This window comes from Phragmites australis, chromosome 8 (genome assembly GCF_958298935.1).
Source record: "Phragmites australis chromosome 8, lpPhrAust1.1, whole genome shotgun sequence".
NCBI classification, from domain to species: domain Eukaryota; kingdom Viridiplantae; phylum Streptophyta; class Magnoliopsida; order Poales; family Poaceae; genus Phragmites; species Phragmites australis.
Window position 1 is genome coordinate 36610513 of NC_084928.1, and position 24054 is coordinate 36634566.

General features: G+C 44.6%; 3 protein-coding genes across 6 annotated transcripts; all 3 read left to right on the forward strand.

Moving 5' to 3' along the window:
- Positions 1-703: 703 nt before the first annotated feature.
- Positions 704-4105, forward strand: LOC133927373 (uncharacterized). Of its 2 annotated transcripts, none has more exons than XM_062373815.1 (7): positions 704-904; positions 935-1256; positions 1354-1542; positions 1672-1824; positions 2107-2253; positions 2373-2506; positions 3740-4105. In XM_062373815.1, the coding sequence occupies exons 2-6, from the start codon at positions 1001-1003 to the stop codon at positions 2495-2497; spliced, it is 870 nt and encodes a 289-aa protein (XP_062229799.1). In that variant the 5' UTR covers positions 704-904; positions 935-1000; the 3' UTR covers positions 2498-2506; positions 3740-4105. The 2 variants fall into 2 exon arrangements, with proteins under 2 accessions (XP_062229799.1, XP_062229800.1); XM_062373816.1 differs by having other exon boundaries at positions 2116-2253.
- A 1579-nt stretch (positions 4106-5684) lies between these two features.
- On the forward strand, positions 5685-8247 carry LOC133927374 (uncharacterized). Its single transcript, XM_062373817.1, has 5 exons — positions 5685-6075; positions 6273-6445; positions 6543-6783; positions 7526-7662; positions 7780-8247. The coding sequence occupies exons 1-5, from the start codon at positions 5817-5819 to the stop codon at positions 8005-8007; spliced, it is 1038 nt and encodes a 345-aa protein (XP_062229801.1). The 5' UTR covers positions 5685-5816; the 3' UTR covers positions 8008-8247.
- An 11234-nt stretch (positions 8248-19481) lies between these two features.
- Positions 19482-23995, forward strand: LOC133927375 (uncharacterized). Of its 3 annotated transcripts, none has more exons than XM_062373820.1 (9): positions 19482-19675; positions 20477-20546; positions 20620-20895; positions 20985-21125; positions 21192-21272; positions 22191-22883; positions 22970-23041; positions 23119-23187; positions 23264-23995. In XM_062373820.1, exons 2-9 carry the CDS (start codon positions 20480-20482, stop codon positions 23992-23994), a joined length of 2130 nt encoding a protein of 709 aa, XP_062229804.1. In that variant the 5' UTR covers positions 19482-19675; positions 20477-20479; the 3' UTR covers position 23995. The 3 variants fall into 3 exon arrangements, with proteins under 3 accessions (XP_062229804.1, XP_062229803.1, XP_062229805.1); XM_062373819.1 differs by having other exon boundaries at positions 20480-20546; XM_062373821.1 differs by lacking the exon at positions 21192-21272 and having other exon boundaries at positions 20480-20546.
- Positions 23996-24054: the final 59 nt, after the last annotated feature.

The following is a 24054-nucleotide window of genomic DNA, read 5'->3' on the forward strand; positions in this document are numbered from 1 at the left end:
ATTTTACTTTTCCTATTTTTTTGATTTTGTATGATTTTTTAAATTTTTTCTGTTCTGGCTTTGCCACGCAGCACACCACGTGGTATGCCACGTTAGCCGCCTTTGCCATGTTGAACCGGTATGGACCTGATTAATACAGTTTGACAACATTAAGGACTTAAAAATATAATTTTAAAGTTTATAGAGATAAATAACATGACATAACAGGTTTGAGGACCGTCAATATATTTTACTTAATATAAAAAGAGAACGAAAGGAAGAGAGAAAAAAATGTGTAGCTGCTAATAGCTCTACTTGACCAGACCAGACCGCAGGCAACAGAATATCATGTTCTTGCATTATTTTATTACTTTCTCCGATTATAAATATTTATATTTTTAATTTTTTATCTTTGATGTGCCACTTTGACTATTGATTTATACTAGAATATAGTTATAGTATCTAATAAAAATATTATATTATTATTATTTTTAAAAAAAAATACATATATAATTTTTATATTTGCAAACTAAATATTCTGAAAGTTATTGGTGGTTAAAATTTTAAAATTTTAATCAAATTTTAATTAAAATGATAATTATTTATGACAGAGGGATTAGTAAACAAACGCAAAGTCGAAAAGCAAAGCGTTGGAAATGGACGCGGACCATCGATCCACCCATCAAATTGGACCCGCCCCTGGTGCCACTAATCGCCGCTACGACTTGGACCCCTTCCCTTCGTCGCCCCTTCCATTATCCTTCTCCTGGTTACTCCAATTGCCGTCTCCACTTCTCCACCACCCGACCCGCCACCGATCCTTCTCCCACGTGTTGCGCCCCATCTTCTCATCGAGTCTCCGCGAATTCTTGCGAGTTGCGAGTCACCTCTGGCTCTGTAGGTTGCTGCCGCTGACTCGGAGGAGGTAGGCGAGAGGATTGCTGACTCTGAGGAGGTAGGCGAGAGGATTGCTGACTCTGAGGAGGTAGGCGGGAGGAGGAGGAGCGCCCAGCCGCCGGCGATGGAAGAGGTGGTCGGAGGAGGGGGGCAGTGTCAGGGTGTCAACCCGGACTGCCCCAACGCCGCCAACCCTTTCCACCGCTGCGCCGAGTACTGCCCCGTCCCCGTCCCCAGAGGCGTGGCCAAGCTGTCTCCACCGCCGCCGGGCCACGCGGCCCTGAACGGGACCGCGCACAGCGTCCCTGGCGAGCTGCACTCCAGGCCGCGCCGCCGTGACAAGGGCGGCGGCTCCGGGAGCCTCCCCTTCTACGTTTTCTGTGAGCTTCTCCTATTTCTCTCTGTGCAATTCGGCAAGCAAAATTCGATCTTTGCGCGTTTCCCTGAAGAAAATTTCCATCTTTGTGAGCGTCGCAGTGCGCGAAGGTTCCGATGGCGACGGCAAAAAGGTGGACCCCCGGTGCCCCAACGCGCCCAACCCGTTCCACGTCTGCACCGACCACTGCCTCACCAAGATGGCTGAGGTTGGCCGGTCGTCGGAGGGCGGCAAGTCGCCCATATCCCTCTTCTCCCGCCACTCCCGCCGCTCCTCGTCGTCCTCCGGAGGTTCTTGCTTCATCACCTGTAATGTTAGCCTGCCTCCAACTGGCTGGCGTCTTGGGCAGCTGGAGGAGCAGCTAATTGGTCCATTGCAGTAACAACTGATTTTGTTTCTTTGGCTGTTGGTTGCGGCAGAGGGAAGCGTGACATCGGGGGGCAGGAGGAAGGTGGATCCAAAGTGTCCGAATGCCGCCAATCCGTTCCATGAATGTGGTGAGTATTGTGCCGCCAAGATGCAGCAGGTGGAGCAGCAGAAGGGGACCGAAATGAAGTCCCCGCACAGGAAAGGTAGTATTGCATACTGATGGGCTTACTCGGTTGATGTGGATTTCATGCAATTAGTTCATGGCATTGCAATGGTGTAGTGAATTGTGATATTATCCTCCTGACAACTGTTTGACAACTGGTGGTTCTCGTCTGATAAACGCATGAACTATTAGCGATTTTATGTGTTGCCATCCATTGTAGAAGGAATTATGTCTGCATTTGCATGCATTGTATGTAAAGATGTTTAGTTGAGGGTTTCATTATGGCACTTTTAAATTGGCATTGCTGTAACCAAATTGGTAGTCATTGCAGGGGGAAAGGATGTTACAATGATTCCAAATTGGAAGGTGGATCCAAGGTGCCCAAACGCGTCCAATCCATTCCATTTGTGCGCCCAGTATTGCTTTGATCATTTGAATGAAACAGCGCAGACAAGTGCAACCAAGTCAGGTGTGTTCTTCTGGTCGTCCTGAACCTACAAGTGGTGTACACATGGATACAAAGCATTGACTTTAAGGTTTGGTGATGTGTCTATATTTATGCTTTGCTATTATTCTGTTTATTTTCAGACAAGAAAAAAGGCAATGCTGTTTCGAAAGAAGAGCAAAGAGGAGAAATCAATCCTGATTGCGTTAACGCATCCAACCCCTACCACACTTGTGGTGAATACTGTAAGAGAAAGGGTGATAGGTAGATGAGGAAGGTAATATGCACTCACTAATTTCACTGGTATTAGTTGTGAAGAGTCATTTTTCATTCATGTCAATCAAAGAGAACTTAACAAAGATATTGTTCCATTTTGATGTGCATCAAGCCAAAATTAGGTAGTTCTAAGTTTCAACTTGCTAAGTCCTTTTGACCGAGTTCAGCCTTAATTCAAGACCATGGTTGGTTAAAATTTGGTAGTTGTAACATGTCAACTAACCGAATTCCTATTGATGGAATCCATTATTCATTTAAGAACAACTTGTTATCTTTCAGTCAATTGTTAAGTTAACGTTGCTAACACAGAAAGGGGAGCGCTTTCATGCTTCCCCCAAAACTCTGAAGCTTCTATAACTCATTATTCACTGTTTTCTTTGGAGTAGAGTAGAATTATGTAATGCACCCTTATATTCTATGATTAATGTTTTCCTTATGCACATCCATCTAGTGCTTATTGAGTAATGGCTAACATGCCACCTCCAAAGAAAAGAGTAATGGTTAACATAGTGTCGACAAATGAACCCGTGAAAGATATACCCTTCTTGAAAGACCTTTTTATATATCTTGTCCAGATTTCCTTCTCAAACACTTTGATCTCTAAGAAATTGTGTTGTCACGCTACCTATGACCACAGATCACAATTTAGGCTTGCCAGTCACTGCCGCCTCGTACAATGGGTTAACTAGTAGACTTATTATATCTAACAAGAAACAGTTCCCTATTGCATAATACTTTATGCTGATTGTTGAATTACTTTGAAGTTTTCACAATGTGCAATAGACCATACATCTCTTTAATTTTTGTTTGTGCGATTGTCCTGTTTGATTATTTGCTCCTCTCTTCCTTTCCTCCACATATTAGGGAATTTTCTTTCATTTTTATGTGAACCCTCACCAGTCCTATAGGATTTTGGCAGTGACATGATGCTCATACATTGAATATAGCTTGGTAGTAAAATTTAGGTAATGGCTGCATGCCTTTTCATCTACATTCGATTTATAATGATTTTTCTTAGGTCAATCTTTGAAAACGTTGTTTGTCAATCCAATGCATTGCAGATTGCATTGGCTTTCTTTTCATGAAAAAACTATGCATTGCGGTATACAAAAACATCTGAAAAAGAAACTAAACATAAGTATCTCATGACTTCCTTTCTTTATATACTTCTATTGTACAAATTAGTTTTCTTTCTTTGGTAAGGTGTTGACAGTATCTCCTTTTGTGCTGATAGGCTGGCGAGATAAGGTTTCTCCAGATGATCGATGATGGTGAAAAATAAGTAATTCCAGCGACAATAGACTTTCAATTGCAGTAGAGGCTGCTCTTCTCTCGGCTCGATTTTGTAGTGTGGCTGCAGCTGTCTTAATCTTTGCAGGGTACTCCTGTGTGCATCCCATTTTTTTTTTTTTGTCATTTACACCCTATTATAGTCACACCCACATATATAGGCCCCATGTAATGTGTTTTCTGAAGGTTGTACAAATAGAAGGCATCTTATTTGTTCTTCTTTTGTAAGATATATCCGACCACCAAACAAGTTTTCCCACCATTGTCTTTCTTCATCTTTATTAATCGCGAAAAAGAGGAGGTTCATTAATCGCCGGCTGACGATGTTTGTTAGCAAGTCGTGCTTGTAAACCAAGATTTGTGGCTACTTATTTCCCCTCCATTTTGTCATCGATGAACAAGAATTGTGGCTCATTATGACATCAGTCTTTGACAAGTATGGGCTGCTCTTTCTGGTTGGAATGGAAAGGAAAGGAAAGCTTTTGCTTTGGCAGTAAGGACGGAGGTCTGTTTCAGAATCTGGGACGTTATGCAGTTGCAGGTCAGCATTAGACTAGGAGAAGAAAACTGCAAGTCATTTGCTACTGCTGACACAGTTATGCAGATGAGAAAATGCTGGAACCTGGAATTCTGAATTATGTTTCAGGCTTACATCTCTGTTATATAAAAACACAGTTAATTCCCGCGATATATTTTCCCTTACTCCGCTTCTATCTAATAAAAATCTTTAAAATTCGAATAATTTATCTAATTTTATCATTCATCTTTATCCTCCAGTCCCTTCGTCTTGTTACCGACTATAGATATAAAATCGATTTTATTAATAAAAATAAATAACTAAATTAAGAGAAAAAATAATAGATAATATCTTTCTTTTTTGATCTTATTTAGAATCAAACTACAACAATAGTATCACTTATGATATATTCATTTAGCGATACTCTCGTACCGTATTTACATCTTTATATTTTAAATTTATATTTTTATTGTATCACGGGCAATTACCACGAGGGAGAGGACGCACGAAGCAGGTATGTACGGGTGGTGGTTGCTCGCGTCGCGTCGTCCTGGCCGGCGGTTGCGTCGCTTTTTCTTCATGGCTCGCACGTACGTGAGGACGAAAGACGAGTCGCACGGGGCGTGCTCACCTCTGCTCTGGACTGGACTTCTGGTTGGTGTATGTGTATGCTTTTTTTTTTCTTTGCTTTCCAGAAGTTTCGTCTCTGTCAACTCCGTGCACCCTGCTGACTCTTCTTTTTGCCGCGTTTTTTCTATGTGCCCGTTGTACTTGAACGGAGAATGGAAGATGTGTGTATCGCTTCTCGGCAAAGGCGCTTCTCATTTCTCAAGGCAGCTAGACAAAAACCAGGCAACTAAGGGGTTGTTTAGCACGGTTTCGGTCTTTCGGATGCTCTCCAAAACATTTCGATTCTAGTTTTTTTTTTCTGAAAACATTTTTCTATTGAATCAGAATCACTTAATACAATCTTTTGGATAGTTGAATAGATTCTAATTCTCGAGAGACGATGATAATTATAAATGAGAAAAAAGTGATTCAGAAATAGAAGAACCCACGTTATGTCTTTTTCTCTTTCGTAGCGTAAAAACAATAAACGTTTCTACCATTTTGAATTTAAATAACTTACCAAAAGCACAATTTGGCAGTGACTCATTAATTCTGGTTAGAATCTGAAACGTTTGTCGCTGCCAGACGAAGCGTATATACCCATTTTTTTAGTCAAATGGGCCGAGTGAGGTTTTTTTAAGGAAATGGGCCTAGTAGACTAGTCAGCGTATGGGCCACCAACTGCGTGCAACGCAAGCCGCAGGCGAAAGGCCCACGCACTCCTGCGAAATCCGAAGGGAAGAGAAGAGGCCCAATCCAACACCGCGTCCTCTCCCCTTCCGCAATCGATCCGATCCCCACCCCGAGCGAGCCAAGTCTCCGACGGAAGCGAACCTAACCTAGGGTTCCGTCCAATCCCCGATCCCGGCATCCGGAGGCGCACGCGGGCTCGTCGATGGGGAAGGAGGACTCGGCGCCGCCGGAGGGGAAGTCGCTGCCGGAGTGCATCAACTCGTCGAATCCGTTCCACGAGTGCTCTGACTACTGCCACCGCAAGATCGCCGAGGCCAGGCAGCGCCTCGACGACGAGGTGCCCGACTCGTGGAGGCGCCCGCCCGAGGAGCGCACCGTCCACCCCGACTGCATCAACGCCTCCAACCCATACCACGACTGCTCCGAGTACTGCTTCAAGCGCATCGCCGACGCCAAATCGGGTACGGGCGATCCCTTTCTGCTTGTAGTTTCAATTGAGCCCAAATTAATTTTTTTCCCCGAAACGGAGGAGCCCAAATTATTTTTCAATGGTTAATTTTTCTTAGGTTAATTCAATTCGTCGTGAAGGTTTTTTTATAGGTTATCTTGTGCCAGAGTTATTGGCTAATTATCGTCTGCTTGATTGACTTGTTGTTAGAGTCGGAGCGTGGTGAGCAGGAACCGCTTGCTATAGGTGCTGGCAAATCTGATGCCGCGGCGGAGGAAGCTGATGATAATGAGGCTGGGAAGCAGGAGGATGCCAGTGCGGACGATGGTTACCCGCAGATGACAGAAAAGCAGAAGAAGCTGTTCGAGCTACGGCTTAAGATGGTATGTTGAATCGCTAATTCCGTGTGTCTTTTACCTACTTGATTATTGTCCTATTCAGTGTACTCAATTCTTCTCCTTGATGTTTGATGCTCCAAAGAACGAAGCAAGGAAGGCGAACCAGCAGGCGATGGTTGCCGAGAAGAAGAGGATGGAGCCTCGCGGTGAGAGCCGAGGTGTATCTAAGCAGAAGTGGCTGGAGGACAGGAAGAAGAAGATCGGGAAGCTGCTTGACTCGAATGGGCTTGATATGTCAAAGGCTTACATGCTTGATACACAGGAGACAGCAGAAGTGAAATACAAGAAATGGGAGAAGGAACCCGCTCCATATGGGTGGGATGGTGAGCTCATCTCTTCACTTTAACATCCATGGTCATTTGATTGCTAGAGAAGGGTGTTATCTCAGGAGCAAATAGACTGGTATATTGCTCTGACATGTAGAAACTGACAATATACCACTGTATGTTTATTGGACAACCGCTCTCTTGTGTGTTGTTTAATCTCTGATGAGTTGCTGCCCCTTTTCACAATAGGATCTAGGTTGTGATGTAATTGTTGGACTTGTGTTAACATCAGATTATGCATTGTAGCGTTGCTCCTTTTTCTTTGGAAATTCTTATAAATGGTATTTCTTTTATAGTTTGAGCAGCTAGAAAATGAATTATGAGGAACATAAAGATATTAATGGTAGTATTGTACTTCATGGAAAAGTTTGGTAAATAGCTATTTCAGTTCATCCTGCATATGTGCATTGAACCAGAAAAGTAAGTTTGTTGGAACTATATCTTTGTGCTATATAAGATCAGCAAAGGCTTGCTATCATGTTCCTGTTATCCTTCTACAATGTGAACACTTACTTGTTACATAATATTCAATACTAGCAATAAGACTGTTAAACTATACAACTGTTGCCATCTCAATTTCTTCTATGCTTTTCCAGTCAGAAGGTAAGATTAAGGATTGTTCCAGTTTACCATTTGCGCTAGTCATATACAGTAGTGTGTCAGAATCTTGGAAGTCAAAATGCACCTTTCTTTATTCGAATCTTTTTCCTGCATTTGAGAGATGTGCATATGGTTGCAGTTTTCAATCAAAAGACCTTGTATGATGCATACAAAAAGAGGACCAAGAATATAGATATTGACATGGAGGCATACAATAAAGCAAAGGAAGCTGATCCTGAATTCTACCGTGACGCCTCAAGTCTCCAATACGGGAAGGTGCTGCCAATCTGCCATTGTGCCATCACATCAGATCAACAAATCCTTTGTGATCTTGTTTAAGGTCCTTGTGGAAAGGAGTCCTTAATTGACTGTTTGGTGTTCTGCCTTGTGCAGATGTCTAAGGTCCCAGAAGAAAACATTGACAAAATGGTCAAGGAGCTCAAGGAGCGGGAAGAGAAGCGTAAATCATTCAGCAGGAGGCGTAAGTTCCACGAAGACAAGGACATTGACTCTATCAACGACCGGAACGAGCACTTCAACAAGAAGATTGAGCGGGCCTTTGGCAAGTACACGCTTGAAATTAAGAACAACCTGGAAAGAGGGACTGCCCTGCCAGATTAATAACCTTGCGCAATGTTATCTTCTGGCCTTGGAGCCAACCACTCGACCAGCAGCGAGTGGACCTGTTGTTTTTTTCGCCTGGTTTCTGTCCTTGTGGCTTGTCGTCAACAGTTTCATTTGGAATTGTAATCCGTAAGAAACCCAGACTGGGTTGTAATGACGCGAGGCTGATGTCATGTACAAACAGTTGTGTATTCAAGTGGGCTAAATTAGCAATAGTAATGGTTCCTTTTTGGTTTACTCTTGCGCTGAGGCCTGTCTCCATGACTGAATGAGATATCCAGACGGCTCCTTGCAATCTTCCGTTCCGCTCTATTCCTGCATGTTCATGAAGCTACCATTTTCCGGGCGAGGTTTTCTTTCAGGCGGTGTATCCATGATCCATCAGGAATGTAGCTAGCTCCTCTATGAGATCGTAACAAGTGCCATTTAGTATGCAACCGTGAAAAGCTCGTATTTGTCATTGTTGATTATATACTAATCTTTTCAGCAACATTAGTGTCCCTTCTAATGAATGGTGTCACCAGAAAGCTCTAAAAATGGCTCCACATTGCCAATAGGCCTCTCGACTAAATTGCAATAGTCAGTATGCATGCCTCTCGACTAAATTGCGATAGGAATTCAGGGGGATACAAGGCCTGAACATTGACAAAGACTGTTGATGATGCAAAAGCACCCAAATCAGCTGTGATAAGCTAAGCACCACACCAAGTTTCCAGCCGCCGTGCAAACAAGTTTTGGTGCAAAGAAATCTAACAAAGTGATCATCTCATCGAGAGGAACCATATCAATCGACGGCATTAATCCAAGGGGAAGCAGTCGGACAACGCGAGACAGCGGCGTGAACATTCTGAATGAAGCAGTCGTCTCAGCGCGCTCGGCTCCGGCGCTGGCCGGGCTGTGTCGGCCATGGGGGCGCCTGTCCGTCCAGCGTTGCCTCCCGTCGGCGTCCTCGCACCTCTCGTTTCCCGTGCGATGTTGTCTTCCCATCCAGGAATGTAGCAGAATGTTGTGGTCTTGTATGGAGCATTGGCACAGCGACAGAAGCGACTTTGAAGTTAGATCTGCACCGTACCATCGCCCTGCGGCCCCTGCACTCTGACGCCGGTCGCCGCGTCGGCAGCAGCGCCGCCGCGCGTATATATCTCTCATGCTCACCTCGGCACCGCATGGGCCCGACCTGCTCCGCCCTGCATGCGCCCGTAGGCATACGTCGTCCGTCGCACGTCGCCGCCGCGTCAGGGATGATACCGCGTGACTGCCCGTTCCCGGTGTCCTGCCTTTGCGCGCGCGCCAGCTGCTCGTTTCAAAACGCGTGCCTGCCTGCGCCGACGAGGCCGCAACTATGCACCCCCTGCCGCCGTCGCCGCTCGCGCACTCTGATGCACGCCGCGGCTTCCCGTCCGAGCCAGCAGCCTACCCGACGCCTGTTTAGCCCAGCACACCACTGAGCGCACCGTGCTCTTCTCTCCTTGCTCATGATCTTCGTCCTCCCAACATCCAATTCCCCTCGACTCCATTGCTCCGCATGGATCGCGCATGTCTTCCCCTGCCGCAAGTGATGACATCAACATTTCTCTTCGTCGTCTTTTTTGTTTCTCCCTCTGCAGAATTTGTTCAATCTTGAAACTTTTCAGGATGATGCTTCACTGTAGTATCCATCTCCAGAAATGTTTCTGGTTTTTTTGGCGGTATGTTTGGATCGTATGCTAATGATTTGAACATTTCCCTTTTTTTTACTTCTCCCTCTGCCGAATGAATCTGAGTTTAAAATTTTGCAGGATGTTGTGGAACTGTAATCCCCATGTCGGCAATTGTTCGTAGAATGTTTAGTGGTGGCTTGGAGCGCAGAAAAGTGTTTTTTGCCCCCGCTCCGGCTGTGCTGTGCACTTGTGACCGAGAGAGGAAGGAGTATGATGGGTCACTCGCATGGGCCTGGTTGGGCATGGAGCGACGGAGAGCCGAGGCGGTCTTGCTCATCATGGTCCTGGGCTGGGAAACTATACAATTCTATCCGCTATGCATCTACAGTACTACTTACTTTATACAAGTTTTTTTTTCTAATTTAGCAGAAATATGCACCTGTTCCAAATAATTGTAAAAATAGGCCATATCACCCATTCAGCCGGCGAAATATAAATCACACCCCTTCAGTAGGCGAGTTTTAAAAATTGCTCATTGAACAAACGAGAAATAATATGGTAATCCACATGTCTGTGCACAGCCACCTGACTGCTACATAAAGACTATACTATTCACATTATTTCCTGTAAAAATAAGTTAAACGTAGAATTGAATTCTAACGGCACGATATAAACACGTTATACTTAGAAGCTTTATGCTTGGACTACACGGCGGTTATCGTCCCATCCCTTTTCCAGCACTCTGAGAGGGAGATTATTCTAAATCTTATCCTCTCATCGGGCGATCCATTTGCTGGACCCACCAGGAGCACGACTCCCTTGGATCACCCACTGAGAGAGAGATTTTTACAAAGAAAAACATCTATTTTACTCTCCCAAACTCGTTGGTCCGGATAACCCACTAAACTTTAAAATCGTCCATTTAACCCCCTTAACTTTGAATACCGGATCACTTTACCCCCATTGAGCTATTTTGGTACCCGGTTTTACTGACATGGATGCCGCGTCACCTCTCTCTCTCTCGTCGGCTCCTCTCTCTTCTCATCTCTCTCTGCTGCTCTCTCATCGGCTCCTCTCTCTTCTCATCTCTCTCTGCTCCTCTCTCGACGGCTCCTCTTTCTCTACTCCTTTCTTTGCTCATCTCTCTCTGCTCCTCTCTCTCCATCCATTCTTTCACGCGGTCATCCGATGGTCGGTGGTTGCGTGGTGGCTTCGGCGAGCGTGGAAACAGAGAGAGGGGTCATGGTGAACCTATAGGCGTGCGCACGACGACGAGAGGAGGCCAGGGTCAGCTGGCGTAAGGGATTTGACGGCTACAGTTCTTCGGGCTCCGGCGGCGACGATGCTCTGGCGTGACTCGATGGTGAGGAAGGGTCTGCTGGGAACGAGGAGAAGATGGTGAAGCCGAAGCAGCAGGTGGCGATACTCCAAACGGCCGGTAGTGGCGGTCGGAGATGGAGAAATACGGTGGAGTCAGAGAGCTCTACGACAGGACGCTCCGGCGGTGCTTGGCTCTGAGGAGGCAACGACCTTGGGCGAGCGGAGCACGACAGAGCTAATGGTACCCTCGGCGAAGCGCGGTGGTGGCTCAAACGGCGGCTAGCGGCGGCCGGAGACGGCGGAGTACCGCGGAGAGAGGGGGAGTGCACGGGGAGAGGTCGGGGGCGTCGGTGGAGCTCGATGGAGCGGGGGAGGAGGACGACAGGCTCGACTGTGGTGCTCATCAGCTTGGAGGGGTGGTAGCGTGGCGTGGTGTCGGTGAGGCACGGAGGCGATGGTCAGAGGTGAGGAAGACGACGCAGCGAGGTGGATTTCGGGAGTTGAGTGATGGGCTCGACTGGGGAATCGAGGGAGGAGGCGAAGGAGAAGTTCCTTCGAGCTTCCCGCGGCTCGGCTGCGGCGGAGAGGGCTCGATTGCGGTGGATTTCACGACGGCGGCATTGGAGCTTGGGTGGGGAATGACGGAGAGAGAGAGAGAGAGAGAGAGAGAGAGAGAGAGAGAGAGAGAGAGAGAGAGATGACCGGAACACCGTTGACGGTGGCCATGGCGGCGGCCAGCGGAGGGGTGTGGTGTGGGAAGGAGAGAGATGAAGGGATGGCTAGAAGAAGAAGAAACTGACATGGCAGCCACAATGGCAAAAATTTGGTGATGTGGTAGCTATGGTGGCAAAAACTACCGTTGAAAACGGTTTAGGGGGTTATGTGATCCGGTATTGAAATTTCGAGGGATTAAATGAACGGTTTTAAAGTTTAGGAGACTATCCGGACCACTAGTATAATTCAGAAGAGTAAAATAGACTTATTCCTTTTACAAATATTCCTCTGGTTGGACGATGATATTGATCATCCTCTCTCTCAGAGGGATTTTTATAAATCTCGTCCGCTGAAGGGATGAGATTTATATCTTGCCTATTGAACTCTTGCCCATTGACCGAGCGACAGAGACATATTTTTATAATTTTTTGAACCAGGTGTATATTTATGCTAAATTAGAAAAATAAAAATAAAAATAATCCTTTATACACCCTAGGCCCTAGAGTGTTGCATTGTTATCTTATGTTAGTACCGCTCCAGTACTACTGACTACTGGATCGTGTGACGCATGGTAGACAGGTGCTGACCAACTCGAGGGGGCGCAAAAAGGTTGCCTTTGTTCGCGAACGAGAAACTTCGACTATTGTGTGTATTATATTGCATATTTTATGTGTGGAACATTGGTTCATGCATCAGGCCGTAGTTTACTGCTAGTATTTGGTGGCCGACTGGAATGCATATACAATGGCCAGGCCGGCCGGCCGGCAGCTGGTGGAGTTCAGCAACAACTTCTCTTTCAGGCTTTTTTTTCGAAGCACGTCGGAGCATGTTTTTTCATTAAGAGGAAAAGAATAAAGTACAAGATACCGTAGCACTACCCAAGACCGAAATGGAGCGTTGGAGCGAGATCTTTGACTTATGTGACATGTACGAGAGATCGTTTTCGTAACAGCTCATACCGAGGTTGTAGCTAGCTAGATGCATACTTGTATTGGCATGGAGCATTGGTTAAGCTAGCTAGCTGTTGATATACATATATTATCATAGAATCAATGAAAGCAGACGGTACGATACTAATAATTTTTTAAACTCGTCATTGTTAAAATATCCTTAGATAGTTGCTAAGTCAGATGTGTCTGTAACAAGACGTCATTTGAATATACCTAAACTCACATATAGTTTTTATAAATCAGTCTGTTTCTATCATACATACATAAATGGTATTTAGAAAAATCAGTCTATGATATTGTCATGTATAATTTTTTGTAAGATCCGTGTGTCTGTATGATAGACACTGATGGATTTTATGAACCCGTATGTATTTAAAGACTCACAAACTGTTTCGAACTTAACTACTCATCTCCCCTGACTCTTTTAGCTTCTCACACACATAGCATGCTCGTCTCCCTAGGGGCTTCCCACACACAACTCGTTTGCCTCCTCAATATAAAGCGACGATGAGTGTTCATCTTCCTCGCTCGCTATTCTAGTGTTCATATCTTCCACACATATAGCTACTACGGATTTTTCCATATTGGAGAAGCGAGATCTAGGGACCGAATCCCTTTCACTGCATTGAGGTGAGTATCATAGGGTTTCTATTGCAGTTTAGTTAGGTTTTACTTCAATCTGTGTAACTGAGGATAATGCCTTATTTCTGTTATAGATCTGCAATGGCTCAGCTCACAGCAATTAGGTAGTGGCAGGATGGGGTTGTCCCTATGACTGCTTTCACCGTGTGGATGCTTGGCGTCGACTTCGGTCGGGTGGACTTAGTGTTCTTCGTTGCTATGAATGCCCCCTCTGTGGACTCTGTGTTTGCTGTGAATAGCGTTCTCCATTATGTTCTTTCAAATGGAAATTTCTTCATTGCTGTTTGTCACAATAGAAATATTTTTGTCAATTGCAAGATATGTTTGAATGCGCATTTCTTGCTTAACCATAGCTGGTGCTTTAACAGCGATGTAGTATGGTTCTGGCTTATGCATGTGATAGTCGATACAGAGCTAGATCTGGAGGAACTCGACGGGGTCGATGGACCCGTCGTACTTCTCCGTCAGTTCTGGCCTGAACTTTGTGGGCCAGTTGACCCGACGGAGCTCGCTGGTGAAGGCGCGGCAGCCTGTGCCGTACCCTGCAGTGCGGGCAGCGCCCTTGGGCGGTGAACACCGGCGAGCCGGGGAACCCCGGCGGTCATAGGCCGGCATAGAGGAGGCCTGGTCCTCTGCCTCGACCTCGTGCCGGGACTCCCGTTGGCGCTCAAGGGTGACTCGCGCATCTTCGACGGCCCTCCGCTCATTGAGGTGTAAGCGGAGGTCCTGAGCCCCGGTTGTGGCTAGGGGGGCGGCACTCCACTTGGAGGCCCCCCGGCCAGTTTGGTCGCCACCTGAGGATGGTTCGGTCTTGGTTGCATCGTTGTGGGAGGTGACACGGGAGCTTTTGGCAAGCACTTGCCGGTGAGCCGTGCCCACCAGAGCGGCCACCTCCTGGAGCCAGTGGCCTTCTGGGGTTTCCCTCGCCGTCTGGACAAGCGGGTTCCTGAGGAGTGCTTGCGCAGCAAGCAACGCGCTCCCAGGACTGGCGTCACCGAAGGCAAGCCTGCGCCGTAACAGCGCCCGGCGCTGTCTAGACGCGGATCTCGCGGCAGGAGTTTCTGCCACTTGCTGAGGGTTAGGCGGCCCGCCTGCGACGGCGGTAGCGGCCCTGCTAGGCCCAGCGCCATTGTTCCCATGAGAGGGGAGCGCTGTACGGGCGGACCGTGGCTGCTGTTGTTGAGGAGCAGCAGATATTGGGGCCTCCTGGGCAATGGGCTCTATTTCTTCACTGGAGCTGGAGCCGGTGCATTGGAGGTGATGTCCACCTACCATCTTTTCTGCAGGAAAACAAAACGAATTCAGGGATGCAACCCCCCTACCTGGCGCGCCAGCTGTCGGAGGGTAAAATTCTCAAACGGGGATCCGGAGGGACCCCCTTTGAGATTCGGATGGGGGGATGATTCTGAATCCGCTTCATAGGTGAAATAAATGGGAGTAAATGGGATGCAGGTGGAATGGAACGATCGGATGCAGAAACGAGTAAATGCTCAGGGGATTTTTAGACAGGTTCGGGTCGCACTAATCGTAACACCCTACTCCTGTATGTATGCTATAAATGTTCTGAGAATGTCTCTCTGAGTATCTGCTGGGTTACAAGAATATTTGTCTAGTCTAGAGCTTCGTGCTCCTTGTTCTTCGAGACTTATCTTCAGCTGATCCCGAACCGGTCCTGAACTCAACTTGTACTGAACTGGACCTCGTCTTTCTCCGAGGAGCCCGCCCAGCTTATATACCCCCCGGGGCGGTAGCGTGCCTAGAAAGGATGGCGCGAGTTCCAAGACGCCATAAATGAAAAGCAACCATCATGGGCTGTTGCGCGAGGTGATGGGGAGGGTTGAAAACACGCCCCCATCCGTTCTTGTTCGTCATCATGCCGTTTTTCAACGGGCGCTGCGGGGAGCAGCCCGGCGTGCCCACCCGGTCAGAGCAGGTCTGACACAGCAGGGCGGCAGGCAGGACGCCTCGAGCTCTGCGACGTTATCCCGAGGCGCGCTGGATGACGCGCAATGGGACCCGTGCATTAAATGTCCCCACGCCTCCCTGCCAGGCCGTGGCAGGGACTGACAGCAAGCGTGAGGGGAGCAGTTGGAAGTGACAGGCCACGCGCCCTCTTAAATGCGGCATCGGGCCTCTCACGAGTTGACACCTCACCGCTGGACCCTTGTGGGGGCCACCGGCGAATGACTTCTCAGGCCCTCGGGGAGCCGAGTGCTCGGGGGCCACTGTTCGCAGCCCCGAGCACTCTCTCCCGAATATGCCCTTTCTTGTTACTCTGGGAACCGAGTGCTTGGGGGCCCCTGTTCGTGGCCCCGAGCACTTTCTCCCAGAACTTGTCTTTTCTTATCATCGGGGAACTTGGGTGCATAGGGGCTGCTGTTCGCAACCCCGAGTACTCTCTTTCCGGTACTTGATCTTCTCGGGTCATCGGGGAACTCGAGTACTCGGGGACCACTGTTCGTGGCCCCGAGCACCCTCTTCCGGAACTTGGTCTTCTCGTACCTCTGAGAGATAACCCGTGAGGGAGGGCGCCACATGGCACTCTGCTATTCTGGTCTCGGGACTCGGGGACCCCCGGTTCCTGTGTCCCCGACAACGTCGATCGACCAATGACGTCAATCACATTTTGTTCTTCTAGAAGACGATATCGCTATGATGTCTAGGATCTCGTTCTTTTAGAAGACAGCGTCGTCAATAATGTATAGCTATTGATTGTGTTTAGCTAGCTAGATTTACGTGTTCTGAACAATGTGTGATGTGCATCTATGTGATATTTTTAACCCTTGTGATATATGAATGCTTATGTTTTGAGTTCTGAATAATGTGTGGTTGATATTCTGAACAATGTATCAATATGTTAATGTGTTGTTTAATTTGTAAATCATGAAGTATGTATGTCATCTCATAAGGACAGCTAGGAAACAAAATTGCTTATAAGAGTGAAAGTTTCATATAAATATTTTTTTTTAAAAAACTACGTCTATGATAATTAACACAGACAGGTTTAAACAAATACAGTATGAGATTCTAGATACTCACAGATGAGTTTCAATAAAAACCCGTCTATGATTCTTACTACGTACATATGGTATTCTAGAAAATTCATCTGTGTGTAACTTTATTATAGGCGGAGCTGAGACCATCTGTAACAAGATCGATATCACTAACACTTTTGCAGAGATCAAACATATAACCGTCTATGATAAAATTTAAACTCTGCCTATAATAACTCATTCTGAGATATTGCTAGAGTTTGGTTGACATAGATCTACATATATGTTGTCTAAGACGTTCCTCGAGCTACTAGAAGATAAAACCTCAGCCAAATATTATTCAGGGCATATTTAGAACGCGAGAATTTCATGGAAACTATTCAAAATAAGCTGAATCTAGGTTTAAGTCGTTAATCTCTCATCTTCCAGTAGAAGCGCTTGGCTAAGTTCCAGCTAGCTGAAATGCACGTGTTGATAATTAAACCGAAAAGGTCCAAATGAGCCGAAAAGTTTCAGGATAATGGTTTTTAAAAAAATTAATGGTTTTTTCGTTCAAAAAAATTCAACAATGGTTATTTGAATAATTAGAATCCCTGTAGTAGTCCTTGGTGAAGGACTCTAATGTAAGGTTGGAACAGGATGCACATTTATATATAATGATGCGTGTGCTTGGTGCGTTAGGCCTGTTTGTTTTTTGTTTTGATGGTGCATTCTAGCTTTTAAAATCTTAATTTAAAATAAGCATGATAATTTTATAGTCCACAATTCACAATCTAAGATCAGATTATACCATAATCTATAATTAGAAAAAAGCTACTTCAAACAGATTGTGACACATATTTAACCGCCATCTCTTCTCTTCCTATCCTACTTAAAAAAAAACGTAAGAATCCTTCCTCCCACCTCAATGTTTTCTTCCGCTCTCAAGTTTTTCCGTCTGTCCCTTTTTACCGCCGTGCCTTCTTTCCCTATCCTTTTCTTTTCCGCAACAAATTAACGCCCCCTTCCTTTTATTTCGCTCGATCACCCTCACGTGCGCAGACGGCTCCTCTGCCTGCCGCCGGCGGCCTGCGATCGGGGAGGGTAAGCCGGCAGAGGCGCCCCGCTCAGTGAATCCTCTGCCTGCAGCCGACGGCCTCACAACGGCCTCCTGCTGTGATCCCCTCTACCGCCAGGTCTCCGCCTCCCGGTGATCCTCATCACCATTCTGGCGCCACTGCGCGCCCGGAGATCCCTTGCCGACGTGCATCCGAAGCCTCTCGCCTTCTTCCTTCCCTTTCCCCTCTCGGTGGTCAAGTTCCTCTCGGCTCCCCTGCCCGGCGGTCGGTTCGTCTCGAAGCCTCGCACCAACATAGATCCCTTTGCGTTCTTTCATGGAAGCAAATCACGCCGCCTCTTCTGTACGGGCGCGGAGTGGCGATCCGTCCAGGCTTCCGACACTCCCGAGGAAAACCATCTCCTCTGATCCGATCTGTTCATCCCAGCTCTCCTCTGGTGACCAGCGATCATAGAGGAATTCAGGTCTATCTCTCTCTCGGCAGCAATTTAGTTTTTCGTTGCCGTTCGGTTTGTTCTGGAATCAAGCTGGAAATCTAATTAGGCAATCTAATCATGAATTGTTAGGATGTGTGATCTCGTAGTGGTAGTACTGCTTACAGATACTTGATAATTCATTCATGATAGAAATTTTTGCCCATCTTGTGTGATTTTTTTTTCTTAACACCCGAAACGGAAGTGATTCTGATGTAAGCTACAATATTTTCATGAAATGTGCGATGATTATGGTTTTGTACACCGCATTATAGTGAGTTCAGTCTGGATTTGCCATTTGCCAAATTTGTGTAACCTGGTTCTTTAACTTTAGTGGCCTGGTTGTGGTAGTGATTGGTTTCGAGATTCTATTCATTAATTGTGTGTATTCCACCATTTTCATTATATTCCTATATAGATGAACAGAACCCGGATAGCCATTTTCTCTCATAGCTACATTTGCATAACTGAGCATTGATGCACATCGAGCTTGTTAGACAGAAGGTTCATCTGGTGTTTGTATGTCTATTTGCCTGATCTGGTGTTTCGTTTCGTTTATGCCTCAATGTTTCCCTTCTGCCTTTTTAGATTCCTTCTGAAATATTGGAAGTGTGGAAGGAGAAGGGGATGTCTTAGCAAGGACTAACAAAGAGGTAACTTTCTGATTGTTATGGAGATGGTGATCTACTTTGTATGACCTGTAAGAAACCTTTATTTTTAGCACAGTTTCCTTTTTCTCTTTGGATTGAATTTTTTTTCTTCTCGGGATGCACCTCTGGTAAGTTGGGTATCCCTGCGAAATGAGACAAAACATACTTTGTAGTTCTAAGAAAAAAATATGGAGTGTCTACGAACTATGGAAGAGGTTAACCTGAGATTATCATTATTAAAGTGTCCCAATTATGCATCTTTAACTCGACATCCAAAAATAAGAAATCTCTTTACAGTCTCCAGTTTTTCTTATAACTGTCCGATAGCTGAGCTTTAATGTCTTATTTGATTACACAAATTCTGTTGGCATGGTTCAACTAAGGAGAGAAAGTACCTTAGGCAAGTAAACTGGATCCTGTTCTTGGATGCACAAGGTGGAAATACTATTATCACGATGGAGGCTAGGTGGCACTGATTTACTGTAATCCAGAAGTTCTTGTAGATGCGACGAATTCTAGGGAAAAAAGACATAAAAGTAGTTAGAGTCGTATCCCTGATTTAAGGTAGCCCATTGTTTGTTGGTTATACGAATATATTTGCTGAACACTCCGTATGTTGAGTTTTGAGTTAGAGGCTAGGTTTGCTTCCTGTTTGATAAATGTTTTTGCCACTACACACTGTGGAGAAGGTTAGTTTGTAGAATCACTATTTCGACAATATTAGTGGTATTACAATGCCTGGGTATCCGGATAGTTGGATGGCTAATATACAAACTCTTTAGTTCATTTGTTTCCACATGCTTTGTTCTCTTTTGGGTTTTCAAGAAGAAAGAACAGATACATTGTTGTTCTCTTTTGAGTCTATATAGAAATGTGGGTGATTTTTCACCTCTGATGCTCCAGAAAGAAAGTGTTTTTCATTCCTTAATCTGCAAACTTTTGGTATGTAAGCCCTTTTAGGTATTCAGTTGCGAGTGTCTGTGAAGTTGGCGTTTTCTCCAAACTTCCATATGCTTGTTGTCTGGTAGCAATTGGAAGGCCAGAGAACTTATAAAGACAGTGTTACATATTTCTTTTGATTTGAGCATCGAAAATTCAGAATATGCTCATGCGTTCAATCTGTCTGCTGCTGCTGATTCCTTATTTTCTGACATAATACAGACCAGACAATAGTAAGATGTTTCAATTTTAGAAAAAAGGGGATATCGAGCATCATACCAGAAAAGGTAATTTTCTATAATTGTGACTAAGTGACAGTTCGGATTTACTTAAATTGTTTGGGCAATTGGTCTGTTTTGCTATCTTCTTTTTTGTTGATTTATTGCTGAAATATAAACTCTTTTGAAATTCGCCAGTCACTTGGATGATTGATTTAGTTATTTAGAAATTTTCTATAATTGTGTGATTTTTTTTTCTTAATTTGCCGGTTCTGCATGTATTTGAAACCATCAGGACATATGACTTAGACACCAATAGCAAGATTATTGTTCTGATGACATTTCACAGACGGCCGTTTCAGTTTTCACATTCCTATTATTATGATGTTCTTGATGAATGATGGCAAGTATAGGTAATTAGTAGTGTGATTTACTTGATTCATGTAAACATAGAAAACATGTACCTGCTGTCAGATCTGCAGATTTGATTTATTTTTTTCTATATCAGTCTAAACTATCTTATTTAGGGCAAAAATCATACTTTCTACCATCATTACTGTTTTGTGTATGTGATTAACATGAGTTACTATAAGTCTATTTGTAGCATGAGTTGAATGCGTCTCTACTGGTTTCTAAATACAGCTTTGATGCTACTAGCTATAAACAGAGCTACAAGTTTATAAGGAAAATAAGCATACAATTTTTACCATGGTTTAGAAATTAGCAGCAAACACAAATAAATCACAGGCATCTCCTGTCGATGCTCTCTTTTGTTTATTTTAGCATCTTAGGTGTTCAATGGTTTCCCCTTTTCCACTTGGCAGTATACATACCTTGTAATGGAATATTGGTCCTTTGTTGTCTTCATAGCAGATGGCGTCTTCGAAACGAGGCGGTGGTCGTTCGCCATTCAAGGACCTAACCAACACCCCAAACACAGGTAATGTTGATCAGCTACTTTGAAAAAATCCCGTCTCATACTCCATAACTAACTACATGTTGTACCTTTTTAGCTGGTGACAACAATAGCAATGTTGGTGGATCTACGACATCCGATACACAACCACCACTCGTAGATGCAAGAGAACGTAAGAGGCAAAGAGATAGGGACCGGTATGTGCTGAAAAAAGATGAAATACTAAAGAAGCGTCGTGAAGCATATCGGCGAAAGAAAGCTGAAGCCGCATTTGTAGATGTCGATAAGCATCAATCAGTGACTTTTCAGAACGATCAAATGGGATCAGGGCAATCCGCGCTTCCCGAACTAGGATGCACTCCAAATGCAAGAGGTGTTGTGCCCATACAAATTACTTGCAAGCATAATATCTACTTGATTTAACAAATTAGTGCATCAAATTTTGGTTCATTATGTTTGTAGGCATCCCCAATGTTGTTACGGAGTCATGTACGCCGATAAGTGGTACGACAAAGTCAACGTTTTTTGAGCAACCCACCGCATGCAACAAGGAAAATATGCCTCCTGGCGAGAGTAGTTATTGGGAATCCCTAGCTCATGCAGGTTTGTATTTAAATTTCAATGCGAAGTCATGTAAAGTTGTCTAAAGTTTTGTTGAACATGGTGCAGGTGACTTTCCTATACCATCTGGTGATATTCATGGCCTAGACAATATAATGGAATTGACTCTGACTCCAAGTGGGTCTCTAGGTACATTGAACGGTTATCTGCTTCTATATTTGCATATTCACATTCAAAATATAAAAGTAGGGCCTTGTAATGATAGAACTTTGAAACACACGCTCAACAAATACTCATATTCTTACTTGTTTTGACACATGCCAACATCTAGGTTCTTACATCTCCACTACTTAAAATATTCGTACATGATCCCTTGAGTTATCCTGTATAAACCTTGAATGTCCTGCTATTATTTCTTGTTTGTTCCTTTGTTGGCGTGGACTGTTATACTTCTATAGGCTGGACCCTTGTTGGCCTTGCCGGCCTACGTAGACATCTCTATATATACATATACATACATATATATATATATACATATACATATATATACATATATATATATATACATATACATACATATATATATATACATATACATATATATACATATATATATACATATATACATAGATATACATAGATATATATACATATACACACATATATATATATACATACATATATACATAGATATATATATATATATACATATACATATATACATATACATATATATACATATATATATATACATATATATACATATATATATATATGTATTAAAAATATTTCTTTAAATACATTTGACCTAAGTTCTACATCATGCATACTTAAAGTTCGTACATGGTCCCTTGAGTTATCCTGTATAAACCTTGAATGTCCTGCTATTATTTCTTGTTCGTTCCTCTGTTGGCGTGGACTGTTATACTTCTATAGGCTGGACCCTTGTTGTCCTTGCCGTCTTACGTAGACATCTCTTTATATATATATATTAAAAATATTTCTTTAAATACACTTGACCTAAGTTCTACATCATGCATACTTTCGAATTCAATTAATGCACGGGCGCTCAGCTATTTATTATAATGGCATGTGATTTCATCCCAGGAAATAAGAGTGCTTCTAATGCGAGGCAATCACGGCGTACTTGTGAAATTGCTCACAGACAAGAACTAACAACAGAGCAAATCGAAGCAAGCCGTGCAAGGTATAGGGCACGTTATGCAAATATGACACCAGAGCAAAGACAAGCAAGACGTGATCGTGATAAGGCTAGATACGCATTACGTCGCAACACCCCAGAAAAAATTGAAATAATGCGCATGCATCAGAGGGTGCATTATGCAAATGTGACGCCCGAAGACAAGCAAGCAAAGAGAGATCGCGAAAAAGCATTGAAAGATTTGTGCCGCAACACTCTAAGCCAAGATTCCATTGCCATGCAGAACCCAATGTATGTCCCTGAGGTTGTGCCACTCACTGTGGATGCATCCGGTCCACATGGATCCACAGTCACACGTGATTGGTCGACTCCTGCGGTCACAGGTACCCCTATTTACATCCAGTCAGCTTGTGATCAGATGCCGGACGTGGAGATTCCCAATATGGCTGCCAGTCAAAGATCACGTATACAACGCGTAACACCTCGAGAAAGGCAAGCATTGTTAGCCCGTCGTAACGAGCACTTTGCAAAAACGCCAACAAAGAAACGGTCTGACTTGACACAAGAAAGTCCAACTGTATGTGCAGAAGACATCAATGGTTCAGAACCTCCAACACAATCAATCCTCATTAACAACGGTAATGTTCGTACTTGCATTTAGCTTTCACCAAATTCCAATACAAAATATAGATCCTTAAGTACAGTACTCGTGTTGTATTGACAGAAGATACCCCTGCAACCCCTGATACTAACAACGTCGCCACGCCTCCAACACGGCCACCAGTTAACGACGATGGTAGTTTCCTTGACTGTATTCATTTTATATTTCAAATGAAATTCAGACCCTCATAAAAATTTATATTACCGTGACAGGTGATGATGATGGCGTCATATTCGAGGAGGACTCCGAAGATGAGGAGGGCTACATGTTCGGTGGTCAAGGTACTTTTGATATTTTTCATCTTGTGTCCATATCTTGTATAGCCTTATCTAACTATGATGCTAAAAATATCTTCAGACAGGGATATCAACGAGGATGTCAAATTCGATCAAGCTGACGACGACTCTGCCTCTATCTCTAGCGTACCTGATACGTACGACCACGTGTACAGCAATATACCCCCAGCCACGCACATGCTAAAGCCTGTTGAAAACTGCCAATATTGCAATGCAAAGAAGTTTGAGCATGAGACAAAGGGGTTCTGCTGCCGTAATGGAAAAATTAAATTATCCACCACAGATACACCACCCGAGCTCATGAGGCTTTGGTCGAGTGCAGATGCTGACGCTAGGCACTTTCGTGACAACATTAGGTTTTTCAATGGTCATTTCTCATTCACGTCACTTTACTGTCATCTTGACAGTGAGACCACTGATATGAGAAAACATGGTATCTACACGTTTCGTGCCCACGGCCAAATGTACCATAACATACGGTCGTTCGGTAGAGATGGTTCGGAACCCAAGCACCTGGAGCTTTACTTCTACGATGATGATCCCAGTCTAGAGCTTCGGTATCGCCGCTGCCGCGAAGAGCAGTACCAGCAAGACAAGGATGTCATCAGAAAGCTGGTTGGCATACTGCGTGGCAACTCGTACTCTGAACAACTCCGGAGTATGGGACAGGTTCAGGACCTTGATGACTATCGTGTGACACTGAACCTTGACCATAGGTTGGACCAGAGAACTTATAACGTGCCGGCCACTTCAGAGGTGGCCATTGTTTGGGTCGAGGGGAGCGAACGCTGAAGGCAGTTTGAGAATAGCGTTATCCTGCAAGGGAAGAACAGGGAAGTATATGGCATTAGG